This window comes from Epinephelus fuscoguttatus, linkage group LG8, assembly GCF_011397635.1.
Source record: "Epinephelus fuscoguttatus linkage group LG8, E.fuscoguttatus.final_Chr_v1".
Classification (NCBI taxonomy): Eukaryota; Metazoa; Chordata; class Actinopteri; order Perciformes; family Serranidae; genus Epinephelus; species Epinephelus fuscoguttatus.
Genome location: NC_064759.1, coordinates 35,812,462 through 35,831,731, shown reverse-complemented (window position 1 = coordinate 35,831,731; position 19,270 = coordinate 35,812,462). Strand labels below are relative to the sequence as shown.

Genomic DNA, 19,270 nt, shown 5'->3' with positions numbered 1-19,270 from the left:
TTACTGTGTATCTAGTTTTCATTTGACTTTTATGTTGTGAGATTGATAAATGAAATTGACTTGATTCACACACAGATAACTATTTTGACTTCTGTATCAACTGCATGCTCACAAATTAAGTGTTTTTAGTTTGCGGTCCCACTGTTTCCTTCTTTGTGAACACACTACATGTATTATGGACCTGGGATACAGTTGTGCTCTTAGCTCAAACATTTGGGTAGAGCCCAACTATTTGTTCGCCTAAAGTTTGTGTTCAGCCCTTTTGCATAATTTGTTACAGCGCCAGGAAATTGTCCAACATTGGTTACAGTTAGTTTCCTCTCTCACAACTGATAACTGCAAATGGAGCAAAGAATTGTGCAAACATTCAGTTTTCAGAGAGGCTGGTCTATCTGATCCTGCAGAGATCCAAGATAATAAAGCTAGAAAAGATGATGATTGGACTTTATCTTCAATTACTGTGGCATCTGTGGCAGTGTGATTCACTTCTGAGTATTGCAGCCAGTCAGTAAAACAAAAGACAATCTTACCCTTTCTCCTTTATTTCATCAGTGTCATGGCACACATCACATAAGGTTATGTCACAGGTTACATTTGGTCATAGTTAGCTCTACTAAGGCCTGACACCAAAGTGTTGCAAATATGTTCCTCTATTATACCAAAGTGACATGAAACTTCTCACTACATGTCCAGACAGAAAAAAATATAGACAAGATTTCTGTTTTCCAGGCCATGAATATGTAATACCCAGACTACTGAACATACTTTGTGGAAAGGATCTCTCTGAGGTTTGCCATCAGTGTGACATTGATAATATATATACTGATGTACAGTTATAATAAAACCTAACCAACAGTTCTTTGCACACATGGGACTATATAAATAAGTTGTAAACACCCAGATCTTCTCCCATCCTTGCATGGTGGCATGATAATAAAGTCTGTAGTGGATGATGAGTGTAACCATGGTGCCACTGATGGTTTGGGACTCCTAAACAGCCGAACATGTGGGTGTCGGTTTACCACAGAGGGGCTCTGGTCAGCAGCCCCTTCCAACTGTGAGAATCTGCCACCTGCAACAGAGCAGGACAACGGTGCAAATATGAAAGTGAAAAATAATGATGTGGAGTAAGAAGCACAGACTGCAGACTTGGAGAATATGAGGAAACATATCTTGGAAGTGTTTCTGAATTTGTTGCAGCTAAATACTGGGAACTTGTGATGTGATATTGTTTAATTAGCCTATGTTCTGTTTATGTTATGTTTGATCAAAATGACTCACCTGCATTCTCTTATGAAGAAATCTCAACTTCTGGTTGAGACATTCAATCTCCTGAGACAGGACAGAGATGCCATGGTCAAATGGATGTAGAGATGTATATCAATATAAAATACCTCTTAGTGCAGAGATACACAGATTGCTTTGCCCAGGGGTCACTTGTACAAATTGACAGGAGGTCGGGGTCGGTTAATAAACAAACATTAATCAGTATATATCATAAATGCAGTCACAACAGCCCTGCACAGTTCAGGAGTACGCAGCGTCTCTGGGGGCTCCTCCCCTGGGCCTTTTTATTGTAAACAAGCTCTGTTCGGATGCTTTTTTTAATGCGCTCTGGAAACTTTTTTACATTCAAAGTACAAAAAAATGCCACCCATTGGTTTGCGGACTCCTATTTTGAAGTGTTAAGTTTGGCATTTTGGCTGTCATCTTGGATTTTTGGAGCCAGAAGGGACAATATTTGGACAAGAGGGTGGAGCTAACCCTTACATTAGCTTCTATCTTAGTCAGCACGCTGCATTTACTGCTATGGTTAACTGTAATATTGCTAATACTAATGCTTTTTTTGCTAGTGAAAAAGACTTAAATCCGGTAAATAAAATGCTCTTACCAGAAAAACTAAACATCCAACTCTTTAGAGTATCTTTTTGTAAAACACCTAATGAGATTGTTAAGGCAATCAAAATGTTACAATTAACTTTAATGAACTGAAAACACATTGAAATAGTGACAGCTATGGCTATGCCTATACTATATGAATCTGGGACCAATATTGTCGCCGTGGCAGCAACTTGTAAATGGACGGCACCTACCTGTCACTCAAAGCAGCCGCACCCTTAATCATGCATAACTTTCAGCCTTCATAACATTTAAATGTTGTCATCTTGAACAAGGAAATTAGCTATAGAGACCAAAACTGTTTTTATGCTGGAGAAATTGTTTCCATGTTGTTCATCCATCCGATTCTCATGAACGCGTTATGTCAAGAGCACCTTGAGGGAATGTCTTTACATTTGGCTCAAGGACTAAGGGATTAACTGATTAGCTGTGGTGATCCAAGGTTAAAGGTCAAGATTGCTGTGATCTTGCATCCATGACATTCATGTGAACGCGATATCTCAAGACCACTTAGAGGGAATTTCCTCAAGTTTGGCACAAACGTCCACTTGGGCTTAAGGATGAGCTGATTAATATTTGGTAGTCAAAGGTCAAAGGTCAAGTACCCTGTGACCTCACAAAAATTCAAGAATCCATTTGCATTTCCAATATGATTACAAAATTTCACACCAATGTCTAATAGGATATAATGATAAAGTGTTGACATTTTATATCCAAAAGGTCAAAGGTTAAGTTCAGTGTGAAATCATGATGTTCTGCAGAAACACTTTTCGGGCCATTATTCAATGTCATATCTCAGGAAGAGATGGGGAGACATTTGGTCAGATACTGAATTGGTGACACTGACCTTGGATGTCCACCAACTGTGCTGATTGTATAGATCTTCTATGCTGCCTGGCTGAGGATGTGTGTGAAGCATCCTCGTTTTAAAATTTGTAGTTTCTATGCAGCAACATCCAGATTTAGAGCAGTATCAACCATCATGTCTACATATGAGTCTGGACAGAGTTCACGAAGGCATGCAACTGCGAAATGGTAATTCTAGTTTGTACCAGGCTGTAATCCTGTTTATTTCTGCTGTAAATTGGGTATTTTAAAATTTGGGAGCCTACAGGCATCACTTCTGGAGCCAGCCTCAAGTGGCCGCTCGAGGAAACCCAGTTTTTGGCACTTCAGTGTTGCCTTTATTTTTCGGCCCTGGAAGTTGCTGCTTGGGTTACACTCAAAAGCATGGCTGTGTTAAGGTTAATGTTGTCTTCACTGTTGTAGACAGCCCAGGAGAAACTTAAATACCTGGCTTAGTTTTTCGTCGCGCCTGAGTTTGATCTGAGGTAGGAGCTCCTCCAGTCTCTGAATCTGTAACAAGACATACAATCTAAACTCATGCTCTGGCAGGTGAGACAACTTTATGATCCAGACAAGAAAGAGTAAATTGGTAAAGTAGAAATTAATATATGTAAAACAGGCAAACCTGATTCTGTGCTGTCCACAAAAACACTCAACTATGAATCTTTCCGTGAAAAAAAATTGAAATTTTAACAAGAAGAATTCTGCTTATTAGTTACTGTGTCTCACCCTCCTGTCAATAGTCTGTAGCCTGGTCTTCATGCTCTTGTTGATCACGGTCATGGGGATGGTTCTGGGCTTGGGATGCACTGGGAACAGAAACATTGTGACAAGTTACAGACATCAAAAACTTGCCTTTGCTTCAGGCTGAATTTATGTTTCAGTTGTGTAAGGCTAAATCAGCTTGACTAATAACATATTCAGGCACAAGTAAGGGAGCACCATTACATTTCTGCAGCGACTGGTGTGTTTTGAATACAAATGAGAATACAGCAGTATTTAAGAAGCTTTAGAGGTGCTTGTTACTTGGTGCTTTTCTGTGATCAGTGGTGTGTAATGTAGAAGCCCTACTGGCAGTTCCCTGTCCAGACTTTGACTCACAGTTTCAGAAAACACAGTCAAAGAGAGGCAAGTCCGTTCTTACCATGCTGAAAGATCCTCACTACCTCAAGCACATAAGGCCTGTGGTGAAAAACATGTCACCAGTTGACAACAGTAAGTGCTTGATAAATGAAGAGTATGCACTGAATACAGAGTTATACAATCAGAGACTCCTTACATGTGTTTGCTGTTAGCAGGGATCGAGCTGTTCAGAGGGATCAGACAGCCACGGTGGTTCCTTATCTGCAAATACATCAAAGCCCAAGTGACAATTTCAGCTACAACCAAAGATGGATTTTTCTTTCTATATTTATTAATATTCTACGGACATACACGTTGCCTTCAAAGATTCAGATATTGGCCTGCATCACAAACATGAGGATAAAGGAGTCGTACCTTGAAAACGACATCAGAGGAGTTTAGCCCAAAGGTAGTGGTGATAATCTGAAAAGAGAAAAAATATCAAAAGGTATAATTTCAAATATATGTTTCAGTTGTTTCATTTACCTTTTTATAAACTGTCTTGGAAATTTTTATTAAAATTTTGACTTTTTTTATATATTCATAATTATATTAAATAGCAAAACTAAAACATACTGTGCGGGTACAATAATAACAGCAACAGGCAGACTACTTGCACACCTGTATGATCATGGTGACCTCAGCTGCTGGAGGAATGGACACTTCACGAAGGGCCACCACTCTGTTGTCTGCCACAGATATAACATTCCATAATGATAATAATAATAATAATAATAATAATAATAATAATAATAATACTAATACTAATACTAATACATTGGATTTATATAGCACTTTTTAGGATACTAAAAGACGCTTTTGGACGCTGCTGGAGGAAAGTTTCTCTGTGCTCACTTTCAATATTTCTATTTCAGATGTGAACACATCATGAAATCACAACTACTGGAATCTATTTACGTTGTTACAGTAGATGTCAGTCAGCACTCCCTCCGTTTGGAGGAGCAGGCCAGAAGCTAAGCAATGTACTGCTGTGGAGGGGTCAGCAACAAAACCTAATTTAGCCACCCTAAAAGAAGTCCCACATAAAAACATCAATATGAATTTAAGTGAATGCTGTAGAGTATTTTCCCGGCTTTACCTTATTGCCAGATGTTGATATTCAATGGGCAACTGAAGCCCATATATCACTATTATATCACTCTCTTCAAAGCAAGACTCCATTGAGAAAACAGTCATTGAACATTGCTGAACAGAGGTGATGCTGATTCACTGCTGCTTCAATCAGTGAGTTTGTTTGTCTTATTGAGTGATTTTGGTGTTTAAAAGGGCTAGTTCAAGTTCACCAAAGTCACACAATGACACAAACAAAGTAACTGATCAAGGCAGGGGTAGACCAGCAGCTCCTGTGTTCAGCGAGCCAAAATTAATGTTTTTGCCAATGGAGTCTGGTGGCTTTGATGAGAGCATAGATGGGGAACTGAAGCTGATGACGGCTTCCCGTTGAATGTTGAAAATACTCTCAAAAAAAAAAAAAAAAAAGCATCTTCATAAATTCTTAAGAATCTTTAATGTGGTAATATAACTGTCCTGTGGGGGAAAATCCCCAGATCAGACATAAGTGTTTATATGTCTTACAGCCAGTATTTTAACACTTACACCTTAATATTTGATGGATTATTACAAAAACTCTTCATCATTCACTTATCAGCATTTAAATGATAATGACTTTTTGATGACCTTGTTTCCTTCTGATTAGACAGTGTGAAACTTGTGACCCTTTCTTAATGACTTGTGAACACAGATCTGAACATTTATTATTGACTCACCAGCCAGAGATTTCTCACAACATGGCAGCCTAATAGCTTTTTTTAAAATCATTTATTAATCAATTAAACGCAATCACTTGCAACCAAAAACACGTAGAGTCACACATGGAGCTGGCAGGAATGATTCTATTTAACAATAATCCCATATTCAGATTAAACAGGGTTTTTACTCCCTCTCTGAATCACTTTACTGAATGTGAGATGAGGGCTGCAGCCAGTATGATGGGACTCAGCAGTCAGATACAGCTGCTGCTCTCCTCTTTGACCATCTGTGGATAAAAGCGTCACTAACTACACCTGAACATTTACTGAAGTAATAAGAAAAGTTATTAATGTACGAGTAATGTGAGTATGCTGGGTTTATACCATATCCATGACAGAAACAGGAGCGCATCATCTCCATTCAGTCTTCAATGGGTTAAAGAGACTGGTTGCCATGGGCACGGACGCACAGACCGAGTACATCAGTGGCGGAAAAATAATCGATGACTGATCACAAAGTCGAATAACTTACAGAAACCTACGAACCGTTTTTGTCAAGTTGTTTCAGAGCGATCCAGACTTTTGATGCACGCGGTGATTTGTCAAAACTGACGTCAGACATCTTCATCATCCCAGCAGCAGGACGAGACACCAGGGTAGCCTAACTGCGACATCCGGTAAGGGGCTTTCAAAATAAAATAATCTCTACACTCCAGTGTGACAGTAATGGAGTGTAAAGCTGGCGCTGCAGTTTAGATGACCTTCTGTATATCTGTATAGGCCATCATGCTGGGGTTGGCAGGAGGAGTGACATCTTTAAATAGGCTGTACCTATGATAGTCAGTAAGTATGCATATTAAAAAACACTTGATTTGTGAGAGTGCTGTTACACTGTCCCACAATGCAATGCACAGTGACAGAGCTGTTTGCAGCTGGAAACATTTTGAAGAGTGAAGCAGTTCCAGGAAGATCTTTGAAAACAATAATAAAAAAGTATTAAAATATTTTTAAAAAAACAGCTAAAGAAAACAACTTTTTTTCTTGGCAGTAACATTACAAGGTCTCAGTTTTGTATACATCAGTGCACACATTTCATCATTCCCCTATCAAAACAAATGGTAGAGTGTATGATTTATTGTAAACTTAACTGCAAAATCAGAATACTATGACAACGCAGGCTATAATTATTAAGTAGTATGCAAGCAGCAACACAGAAATGCCAAATTCTTTGAAGGGATCCAGAAGCCAGACCCCCTACTTTACAGCAGAAATAAACATGTTTACATCCTGGTACCAAAATCAGTTTTGCTCTCTGTAACTAATTTACCCCTTCATGACAACTGTACTTGGTTGAATATTTTTTTATAACTCACAAGTTTCTATTTTATTAAGGCTTAAAGTTAAGTGTAATTAAGGGCAGGCTGCTTTGAGTGACATTGGCTTCTCAGTCCAAATCCATCCCTCGCTCCTCGCAGTGGTCACTTCTGGCTCCAAAAACACAAGATTTCAACAGCAGAGATGCTGAACTTGAAGCTTCAGAACAGGAGTCCACAAACCAATATGTAACTGGGCAGGAGCAATTCTTTTTAATCTTTCTATACTTCAGTAACATTTTCAAAATACCACTTTCACCTGTAATGGAGAACAGTATTTTACCTGTGCTGTATACACTATTTTAGATTACTTCCTCCACTAATGGTGAAATATAAGATTATCTTTGAGTGTATGACATGGGTGTGATCATAGACCGTGGAACCGGGGGGGCAGGGGGGCCATAGCCCGGGTAACTTTTGTACTTTGACATAGAGGGCTGCATTAGGATTGGGTCCCGCCGGGTCCCGCGGGTCCCCATTAAACAGTAGAAGAAGAAGAAAAAGAAGAAGAAGATGTAGCCTAGCGACAGGATGTCAACACAGGAACTTGGTGCACATGCATGAGCATTTCCACTCCATATTTATTCATAAATGGACGAATATGCCCTGAACCAGCTTTCATACCAATTTGCCGCTTGCTCCACCTGTCTGTCTGTCTGTCTGTCTGTCAGCTCCATCTGTCATGAGACAAACATGAAAGAAGACGTGCAGTTTATTTTGTTTCACCGGAGACGAACTGTCATTATGAGCGACTATTACGTACGTCTGCGCGCTCTTTATAACTCACTGTGTGAACCTCTGTTGCATAATAGAGATTTGCCCCCTCGTAATTTTTAACCGCTCCCTCAGTAACTTCATCCTGGCGCCGGGCCTGCCTTAACTCCAATCACTGCGTGATTATATAAAGGTAGAAAAATAAATAAATATGGAGGAAGAGAATAGAATATGAAACAGCCTTTATTTCATTAAAAACTAAATGAAAACAACGAAATAGGAGCGCTATTCTTGACCAGTGCGTCAAAAGACATGCAGACCGGGGAAACGAAACAAACAACCACATGAATCTCTTTATTAATAGCCTATAAAATGACGTGTTTTCTCCTGCGGGACGGGAGAAGACACAAAATCAATGCGTCTCTATTATTGTGCGGGCATAAATTCTCAGAGTTTTGCGGGAGCGGGCGGTAATGGTCAGAAATTCAGCGTTCTGGTTACTTTTCAGTAACTGCGCAGCTGCGCTTGTTTTGTTGTTGTTGTTTGTGTGTGTGTGTGCGCGCGGCTCTGCACATCAATCTGATATGAGTGCTGACTTGTGATGATAATGAATATGATGTTGATTTAGATTCAAGGCAGCAAGATGAGTTTTGGTTGTGGTTGTGGACTGGATGTACTTTGTTGTTTGCAATAGTTTCATCTGTGCGTTTATGTGTAAATAGGCTTGGCCTGTGGTGTGTGAATGTTAGAGTGGGATCAGAGGGGTTAATCTGAGCAAGCATGTGTGCGTGTTCATGTGTTTACAGTGCCTTGAAAAAGTATTCATACCCCTTGAACTTTTTCACATTTTGTGACCTTACAACCACAAACTTGAATGTATTTTGTTGAGATTTTATGTGATAGACCAACACAAAGTAGCACATAATTGTGAAATGGAACGAAAATGATATATGGTTTTCAGAATTTTAAGCGAATATAAATCTGAAAAGTGTGGTGTGCATTTATATTCAGCCCCCTATACTCTGATACCCCTAAATACAATCCGCAATCAATTGCCTTCAGAAGTCATCTAATTAGTAAATAGAGTCCACCTGTGTGTGATTTACTCTCAGTATAAATACACCTGTTCTGTGAAGGCCTCAGTGGGTTGTTAGAGAACACTAGTGAACAACAGCATCATGAAGACCAAGGAACTCACCAGACAGGTCAGGGATAAAGTTGTGGAGAAGTTTAAAGCAGGGTTAGGTTATAAAAAAATATCCCAAGCTTTGAACATCTCAAGGAGCACTGTACAATCCATCATCCAAAAATGGAAAAAGTAGCCTACCAAGACATGGCCGTCCACCTAAACTGACAGAGCGAGCGAGGAGAACACTGGTCAGAGAAGCAGCCAAGAGGCCCATGGTCACTCTGGAGGAGCTGCAGAAATCCACAGCTCAGGTGGGAGAATCTGTCCACAGGACAACTATTTGTGCACTCCACAAATCTGGCCTTTATGGAAGAGTGGCAAGAACAAAGCCATTGTTGAAAGAAAAGCATAAGAAGTCCCGTTTGCCACAAGCCATGTAGGGGACACCGCAAACATGTGGAAGAAGGTGCTTTGGTCAGATGAGACCAAAGTTGAAATTTTTGGCCTAAATGCAAAGCGCTATGTGTGGCGGAAAACTAACACTGCTCATCACCCTGAACACACCATCCCCACTGTGAAACATGGTGGTGGCAACATCATGTTGTGGGGATGCTTTTCTTCAGCAGGGACAGGGAAGCTGGTCAGAGTTGATGGGAAGATGGATGGAGCTAAATACAGGGCAATCCTGGAAGAAAACCTGTTGGAGGCTGCAAAAGACTTGAGACTGGGAAGGAGAGTCATCTTCCAGCAAGACAATGACCCTAAACATAAAGCCAGAGCTACAATGGAATGGTTTAGATCAAAGAATATTCATGTGTTAGAATGGCCCAGTCAAAGTCCAGACCTAAATCCCATTGAGCATCTGTGGCAAGACTTGAAAATTGCTGTTCATAGACGCTTTCCATCCAATCTGGCTGAGCTTGAGCTATTTTGCAAAGAAGAATGGGCAAAAATTTCAGTGTCTAGATGTGCAAAGCTGGGAGAGACATACCCCAAAAGACTTGCAGCTGTAATTGCAACGAAAGGTGGCTCTACAAAGTATTGACGCACGGGGGCTGAATACAAATGCACACCACATTTTTCAGATATTTATTTGCTTAAAATTTTTAAACTATGTATCATTTCCGTTCCACTTTACAATTGTGTGCTACTTTGTGTTGCTGGATCACATAAAATCTCAATAAAAAACATTTAAGTTTGTGGTTGTAAGGTGGCAAAATGTGACCAGTAATCAGTTTAGTCCAGTTTAGTCTTTATAGTCTCATATTGTCTTGCAGCATGGCAAAAGGCACATCTATTAGTAAAACAGAATGAAATATAGCTACAAGCAGTACCACTGATTCAAGCTCTTTCTGGGCCAACAGAAGGAAGCAGCTCAAATCAGTGCTGCAAGTGGCAATGCCTTACAAAGCTGAGCAGAGTCATTTCAGTTGGTTTCATTTTGTGGAAGGAAGGAGACCAATTACAAACTTGTTCCATCACTACATTATATGCAGGGTTTCTATACTTGCCCACTCCAGGTCCCACCTTTTACTCCCCTGTCACCAGATGTGAAAGAAACTCGGTTTGCACATTTAGTGCAGGATTTCTCTAAGGTACAGTGTTGCCTCTGGATAACATACCCATTTTTGGCTGTTTACAATACACCCTCAATTATGTTGCAATACTTTAAAAAAGACCCAGGACCTAAGGAAAACCAACAACACTGTTTATATGGTCACATGACTTTCTGAAGGCCATGTTGAGTCCCTTTTTGGGGGCCTTCCACATTTGGTTCAGCTCCATCAACTCTCAACACAAAAATGGTCTGGAAACATTTTCTGTCATTTTACAGTCCAGAAATTGGATTCACAATAACAGATAAGTAAAGTTTAATTTTTAACTATTTAATGTACTTTATTTGATAAATAATTAATAGTAAATTGTTAAAATGCACAAGTTGCCTTGAAGCAGCATCGTACCATTATGAAATACCCACCATGCCTTTTTTTGGTATTGTGTAGGCCTATTAGGTTTATATACTGCTCAAAAGTGTAAAAGTCATCAACATTTTCTTTTTATCTCTGCAGATAAACCTAGATACATTTAATAATGTCAGTGGTAATACAGTCCAGGCTGTTACACTGTATAGTCTACTATAACCGTGCACTTTGTGAGTTCTCTCAGCAGAGCAGACTGTATGTTTATATTTTACTCACATTTTTCTTTACAGAATACAGAATAAATGCAATATCATTCTGTGACTCTTCAAAGAAGGAGAGGGTAAGAATAGGATTCCCAGTTGATATTAGTGAGGACAAATCAGAATTCATTAGTCTGGAAGACAACAAGCTGCTATCAACCCCACAGCAACACAACTAATGTTGGTGGCATAGTCTGTCAGCAGTAACACACCAGGACACTGAAAACAGAGTACATGATTGCCAGTTATTGGGCCAAGTTTAGATGATATACACGTTATAGAAACAGACATGGAAATATATATATTTAGAAAGCCACAATCTTAGCTTAATTTTGAAATATGTGTGTATATATGTACATATACTTATAGCCTATACATCTGGTACGGACATACCAGGGAAGGGTTGAAAGAGGTATTAGTGACACCTTGTGTGTGGACAAGGAACTGCACCCTTTGTTTTGGAGGAAGGACGTGAACAAACCGGAGAAACTTCAAGTCTGCTCGATAAGGAGCAGAAGTTTAGATCCAGATGGCAGCACAGGAGGAATTCTTCGCAGGTAAACAACACGATTTTAAGTGCTGTTAACAGTGTCTGCTGTGTTTGTGTGCGCATGTGTTGGACATTAAGCATCCGGAATGTCGCGAACAATGAAGGCCTTGTTATGCAAAAGTTGAGTCCACATCATTCTGCACAGAGCAGATGACACAGCAGGCTGTATGCAGGCGATGACATGCATATACGCTTTGTACTGTGAAGTAGTTCTCCTACAATTCTGATAGTGTGAAAACTATTTTTTCAGCGTGCTCTAACACATACCAAGATCACTTTTATTGCACGTGTTCACTTGACTAAAGGAGATCAACATGTGTCTGTTTTATTGAATGTTACACAACATTTATGGTGCACACAGGTATTCCTAAGATCCCATACAGACCCGATGTTGGGCCGAGTGAGGTCATGTGCTTCAGACACTACAATGCAGAGGAGGTAGGTCACACACACACACACACACACACACACACACACACACACACACACACACACACACACACACGCTACAGAGATGTTCATTAGGATACATACTGCGTACCTGATGTGTTCCTCTGTCCAGGTGCTGATGGGGAGGAAGATGGAGGACTGGCTGAGGTTCTCCGTTTGCTACTGGCACTCCTTCTGTGGCACTGGTACTGTAGCAACAGGCCAACACATATTACTCATCAGTCTGTAATATGGGGATCAAGCGTGACCTAATGAACAGGCTCTTGTAAACATACATTTACAAACACTGTCATTCTATTGTCTTAGGTGTTGTTATAGTTTCTACATCTTTTTAGATTCTTATTTTAAATAAACATGTCTCTAAACAAGACCAACAGATATTATGTTCTTTTTTAGGAGCTGATCCTTTTGGGTTTATGACCCTCCACCGACCCTGGAATGAAGGGACTCCTATGGAAGCAGCCAAGAAGCGACTCCGGGCTGCTTTTGAGTTTTTCACTAAGCTTGGTGTGAGGGGACTTACCTTAATTTTACAATGAAAGTCACAGTTACACATAGTTGATTTAATGTTGTAGTGTGTCTGCATTGTGACCTCTGCTTGTTTTCACAGGTAAAATATTACACATTTCATGACAGGTAATTGAAATTTTAAATTTTTTGAAAGGATTCAACCCATCTTTTTTATTGTATTTATTCTCTGGGAATGTATAAATAAACAATTTTTACTTTACATGTAGGTGAAAAATAGAATTCTGTCAGTGTTTTTTGTTCAGGAAGTTTTTTTACTGGGAGCCAAATTACAGGTTCTACAGTATTCTGAACAGTATCCATCCTCTGTTTTCTACAGGGATATGGCACCTGAGGGCTCCACCCTGGAGGTGTCCAACAGGAATCTGGATGAAATAACAGACCTGGCTCTCCAGCTGCAGAACCAGACCGGAATCAAGGTGCTGTGGGTGACCTGCAACCTCTTTGCACACCCAAGGTCAGTGTTTTATTCTGACAAACTGATTAGTGCATCCTGAGGGTTAGCAGGGAAAGAGGTTCCTGCTCAATTAGGCTGCAAACATAAAAAGCATCTTGATAAATATATTTATTCATGTGACAGATACATGAACGGTGCAGCCACCAACCCTGACTGTCACGTTCTGGCCTACGCTGGCGCTCAGGTTAAGAAGGGGCTTGATATTGCCAAGAAGCTGGGTGCCGAAAATTTTGGTATGACTGACTTGATGGTGTCACTGTGTCTAAAATATTGATATGCTCCTTTAATGCAGCAGATTTGCTACATCATTGTATATTTGTCTCCTCAGTGTTTTGGGGAGGAAGGGAAGGTTTCCTCTCTGTCCACAATACTGATGTTGCTGCAGAACTGAAGCACATGGCCAACTTCTTCAAAATGGCTGTCAGTAAGTGAGCACATATTGGATTGTTCCCAGAGTTTTGGTCAGGATGTGTCACACTTTCAGTTTCATATATATGTATATTTGTCACCAGGGTACAAAGATGAGATTGGGTTGAAGTGTCAGTTTCTTATTGAACCCAAGCCTAAGGAGCCCTGCAAACACCAGTATGACTATGGTAAGGATTGCCTTAACAAATGTGATTTGAAATCTTACAGTCTTAATGATGCATTTCATGTCACTTTCTCCTATAGATGCCATGAGTGTTATAGGATTCCTTAAGCATTATGGTCTGGAGAGTCACTTTAAGTTGAACATTGAGCCCAACCACACCACCCTGGCAGGACACTCATACGAACATGATGTTGTCATGGCGTCTGCGTGAGACATTTTACTTGATATCTATGCGAGCACTGTTGCAAAAATGTTTGCACATTCACAGCGTCTTTACCACAACAACCATTTTACATTGTGTATCATCTTTGCTTGCTGGTGGACAGGTTTGGCATGCTGGGTTCAGTTGACTCAAACACTGGCTCTCCTGACCTGGGGTGGGACACAGACCAGTTCCCCATGGACATCAGGAACACCACCTTGGTCATGAAGGTGAACTAAGTTCTCTCTAAGTTCTCTCTTCTTTAATTTGTAACAAGTTTATTGACAATGATGTTTGTGAAGGTGACATTGACTATGTTTACATGCACACAATATCCTGGTCTGTGGCCTTATTCCAAAAGAGATAATATTCCCAGCAAGGCGTTTATGTGCCTAATAAAGAAAATGAATAATCCACTAATATTCCTGTTTGCAGGTGTTGATGTCCCGACATGTTGTTTCTTAGTGTTGAAGAAAGATTTTTTCACTGTAGCCTCATCCAACAGTTTGTATGGTATCCAATGAAAATGCACACACAATGGTGCGTTTGAAATCCTATGAATTTGCGCCCATGAATGACGTTACGTACCTTAAGGTTAAATTACACTCTTAACACAAAGTTAAAGAGGTTGGGTTTAGGCAAGTAAAGTTACTGTGGTTATGTTGAGACACATGTTGACGATGTGCCTGAAAATGACTTCAACTTCACTCAAAGTTCACAATGTTCTGAACACTGGTCTCCAGGGAGAGAGTCCTGAGGGAAAGTCTTGTTTTGTGATCCCAGCCTGCCTCTGTACGAGACCGCTTCCCTTTTTATTCTTTACTCCCATCAGTGCATTGGCCTCATGTTTACAGCCCTCTGAAATACGTGGGTTTTGCACAAATTAGTGAGTCATCATTACGTGGGATATGTACAAATTTTGGTGCATTACTTTTTGTAGGAGAATTAACAAAGAGTGCATGAGAACAGCCTGACTTGTTCGACCGTGAGACCACAGCCAACCTCTTTCCCAGCTGGCCACCAGCGTCATTAGACATTGATATTTTGTTGAATATAGGTTGTGATGTCGGGTGACCAAAATTCAATGTCAGGACAACGTCTAATGCCAACATCAATTTGACGTAGAATATTGACAACAGATGATGTTGATATTTTGTTGGTTTTAAGTTGTGTTTTTAAGTAACCAAAATCTAACGTCTTCCAGACGTCTAATGTCAACATCTAGTCGCGAGATAAGGACACCAAATCCAGTGTCTGCAAAATGTATTAATTTTAATGTCAACACAATGTGAAATTCTAATGTCAGTAGAAATTTTAAATATTGTCAACTCAGTCTTGGAGAAGATGGGTTTGCACATCAGCTTTCCTTTGTGGGTTAGGGTTAGGGTTAGGGTTATTGAAACCAAGATTTACAGCTGCCGACGTGAGACTTCCAACTTCTTTCTGATGTCGTATTAACATCCAGCTGGATTCATTTCTTCAACCACCCTCTTGAAAAGGTTGCTGTTGCGATATTTGCATGTATCCAAAAACCTGTTGATATCCAAGTTGTTCAAAAGTAGGTGTGCTTCTCCTTCTGACCAGAAATGTGGGCTTTTCTTTTGGGTATGCATCTTTACTCCAGCCTTGCAAATTCTTGGTGAGTTGGTTTGTGTACAATGCATCCATGACAACGCACAGAGCTGACCATGAACAGGTAAGAGACTGTGTGTTGCAAACTGTGCTAAAACCCCCCAGTGAGACATATATCAGCAATTCCCCACATGTCCAAATAGAAAAAACTCTAAATTTGGAACAAGGCCTAATTCAGAATATTCAAACAGAATATGCTTTTACATGACCTGTATCAACTCAGAATATTGCCATATTCTGAATAATAGTGGAATAATAGTGTGCATGTAAATGTAGTCAGTGTCTGAACACTGTTGGATAAGGGTACAAGAAAGCTATAATTGCTAATAAACCTACCTAGCAGTATTGATTCATTTTTTTGGCCACTCTGGGAACAAGCTCATTACCACTGCATAAAATTGATATGGTGAATGTGTTAGCAAACACTTTACCATTTATGCATCCAGCATAAGAGCAGTGTTAGCATTCATGTGGAGTTGTGTTTCTGTCCACATGGCGAATGTTATTATTAACTCTCTGTTTGGCTCTGTTTTGGTCTCCACCAGCTCGTAAGAAAAATATGTGCATATCAGCAGCTAACATTATATGCTCCGCTAAGTTCTCCAGCTAGCCGCTAACTTTTTCTTTCTGCTGTCTTGTGCTGAAAAGGTGAGGTACAGTAAAATGGGTTGGTCTGAACTTTTTTGTTTAAACCAGCTGTCTTTTGTGTCAGGGAAAATTTAACAGGGAAGTTGTTGGCTGGAAAACCAAAAATATAAACATAAAATAGCTTAAAAGCTCTGTAGAGCTGAAGAAAAGAATCTCTGATTTTCTTTGGTGTGTTCATCATCAGGAGGGGACCCTGTTCACAATACACATTGTAATTTGATTTGTTAATACAAAAATATTGATTAGAGTAGCTTTAATGTGAATATAATTGGCCATTGCACACTGACTTACAATAATCACACAGATTACCAATTTTTTTTAAAAAATAAGCAAATAGATATAAATTAGAAGAGAGATTTGAAATGACTTCTTTAGCTCACTGTGCTGTACAAGATGACTGTAGATCAGGACAGTAATACAGGGACCTAGTTATTGTTATTCTCATAGTTAGTGTTTAACATTTTCCAGACCATCATTGAACAAGGTGGCCTGCAGCCAGGGGGCCTGAACTTTGATGCCAAGGTGCGCAGGGAGTCCACAGACCTGGAGGACCTGTTCATCGCTCACATCGGAGCCATGGACGCCTTTGCAAGAGGGCTCAGAAATGCTGTTCGCATTATTGAGGACGGGATCATGGCTGGCATGGTGAAGGTATGTGTGTTACTCATGTAAATCACTGTTAAACTGAGCTAATTTTACAGACACAGTATTATTAGGAACCATCCTACATTGTGTCTGGTGTCTGACTGGTTATGTGTGATTCAAACAGGAGCGATACTCGAGCTTCAGTCATGGCATCGGACAGAAAGTGGAGGATGGTTGTGCCTCTTTGGAGGAAATGGAGGTAAGACTATTAGAAACTTGTTTATTTAGCTAATGATACTTTTGCACAACCATCTATTTTGTCCTATAGCTTCTCTCTATAATTCTGCCTTTATAATTAGTTTGAGTTTATTAATCTAACCTCACCTATGCATTTCAACCTGCTGAAACTATAACCAGCAGTACAGTGCAAACCTCTTATAATGATCACGTCTATCCAGGTCATATATATCACTGTGAGAAGATGATTACTATAACAGATTTTTTGTTTATAGTAATCTGTGATCTCTCATGCAGATTACCATCTAATTGACATTTGTATGTTTATTCCATGAATATAAAGTAATTAAGCAGACAGATCTGCAATTTACTGACTTGAATAGTTTCCAAATACAGTACAGCTGTTGGGCTTCCTCGTGACCGGCATTATCAATCCATTATGAGAGTGGCTTCAACTACAGATGCTTTCATTGTGCGTATTTGTTTTCTGTCTTAATCAGCAGCCATTACTGTTTCTCATTGTTTAAGTAGATCACACAAGGTAGCCTGAGGATCCCAAGTTTTGCTGCTGCATTTTGTTGGCTTGTTTGTCATTAGCTTTGAGGAGACTACATTTCTGATGAGGGAAATTTACTTTCTTTGTCCTGCATGCTCTTAATTTTTTTTTTTATAATTAGTTTGTTGATTTTCAAAATTTTGACACAAACAACACAAATACAAGTCACCTGCCCCCCACCCTCAGAAATGAACAGTACAAAAAAACCCAAACTCTTATAGGTAGTACGACCAGCATAAAGTACGTGTACACAAATGTTGTTTGTCCAACCCATTACGAACAAGTATCTATACATACATGCAAACACTTTAGGCTATTCTGGATACATAGGGCATGAATGGTTGCCATGTTTTATCAATGATTACAAAGCTGAGGGAAACACTGTATCTCACTCTCGCCATGTATAACAAGTTGGTGATTTCTGCCAACCAGGTCTTAAAAGAAGGCAAATCCTCAGTTTTCCAAAGACTTAAAAGATTTGTTTTTGCCAAAACCGTGCTGCATACACATGATTTAAATCCTTTAAATTTTCTCTCATATATTTTCATGTATGAAAAGTCACACAATTTACATAGTAAGAGGACTACTTGATTACTATCAGCCAATTATTTAATAGCAGTAGGAATAATTCTGGCCCAAGCTTCTTGATCACTATAAGTGGTTTCCACTGTATTTGTGAGTACTGCTTTTAGGCCAGTCAGTGGGGTGTTTGCATTTTAGACTTTTCTCTGTGTGTTCGTTCAGGAGGTTACCAGTGTGTATATTGCCTCAATTATAAAGTGAGTAGACATCAATAGTAAGAAGAGATGATGGTCTCAAATATATATGGGTATGTGTTTTGTTTTCTCAGGCCTACATCAAGCAGAACGGCGAGCCCAAAGTCACATCAGGGAAGCAAGAAAAGTATGAATCCATCTTTAATCACTACATATAATAAAAGCATGCTGTAGGACATGGTAACCTTTGACCTTAGAGAGAAGCTGCTTCAGTCATTGCGACGGACCACAAATAGAGTGAACATATTATTAATCCCATGAAGAACTGAGTTTATTTGCAGTTGTTTCACTAACTAAAAAGTACAAATACAGATGCTGAACACTGCAAGTAGAGAGCTGAAATATTAAAGTGTCTGTCTGGAATCTGTGTATTGTATGTATTTGTGGCGCTGTTGACATATCATCTGTCATCTGATGCACTGAGAGGCTATATTCACATTAGGTGATGATTGTTGATGTTCACTGTGCAATAAAAACCCAATTTTCACAATGCAGTTGATGAGTCATCATGTTTATCTTGAAGCCTAAATCCTTCACAGTACACCTTCAAATATGGGCTTCAAAATCTAACAATTCATTCCGCAGTCTTAGTGGATACATGTGCAAATTAGTTTCTCAATTTCCCAAATTCTGTTTATTGTTTACTTTAAATATAGAAGAAAATGTAAAGGATGTTTTAACAGGTTCTTGACCTTTGTTATGGCTTATTTTTATTGCTGTACTTCAGAAAATCCTGTGTGTGTGTGTGTGTGTATATATATATATATATATATATATATATATGGTCTCTTTGCCTTGTTTCACATGTTACAAGCACTGACTAGTTATTTAATGCACACAACACTGCACATTAATAAATGCTAAAATCTAGATTTCTGAGATGTATCAAGATTTTCTCCGTATTAACAACTTGAGTTGCCATGGTAACAGCTTGCTATCTTGAGATGGAGCAAGAGAGCAGCTGTGATATTTACCAGGCAGACTGAAGGATGGATCAGGTTTACAGCACAGAGTGACTTCTCC

The 19,270-nt window shown here is 39.5% G+C and overlaps 2 protein-coding genes across 2 annotated transcripts; one reads left to right on the top strand and one right to left on the bottom strand.

Annotated features, from left to right (window-relative positions):
• Nucleotides 1-537: 537 nt before the first annotated feature.
• On the bottom strand, nucleotides 538-12,191 carry si:zfos-1056e6.1 (uncharacterized protein LOC107988029 homolog). The gene is made up of 9 exons (XM_049584715.1): nucleotides 12,126-12,191; nucleotides 4,489-4,556; nucleotides 4,243-4,290; nucleotides 4,025-4,089; nucleotides 3,890-3,927; nucleotides 3,475-3,554; nucleotides 3,193-3,255; nucleotides 1,282-1,332; nucleotides 538-1,072 (listed from the first exon to the last, which is right to left on the bottom strand). The coding sequence occupies exons 2-9, from the start codon at nucleotides 4,498-4,500 to the stop codon at nucleotides 1,019-1,021; spliced, it is 411 nt and encodes a 136-aa protein (XP_049440672.1). The 5' UTR covers nucleotides 4,501-4,556; nucleotides 12,126-12,191; the 3' UTR covers nucleotides 538-1,018.
• LOC125893798 (uncharacterized) lies at nucleotides 11,455-18,737 on the top strand. The gene is made up of 14 exons (XM_049584714.1): nucleotides 11,455-11,591; nucleotides 11,946-12,022; nucleotides 12,147-12,219; nucleotides 12,431-12,543; nucleotides 12,645-12,670; nucleotides 12,882-13,019; nucleotides 13,143-13,252; nucleotides 13,348-13,443; nucleotides 13,532-13,615; nucleotides 13,692-13,818; nucleotides 13,938-14,043; nucleotides 16,562-16,744; nucleotides 16,863-16,937; nucleotides 18,322-18,737. The coding sequence occupies exons 1-14, from the start codon at nucleotides 11,564-11,566 to the stop codon at nucleotides 18,403-18,405; spliced, it is 1,320 nt and encodes a 439-aa protein (XP_049440671.1). The 5' UTR covers nucleotides 11,455-11,563; the 3' UTR covers nucleotides 18,406-18,737.
• Nucleotides 18,738-19,270: the final 533 nt, after the last annotated feature.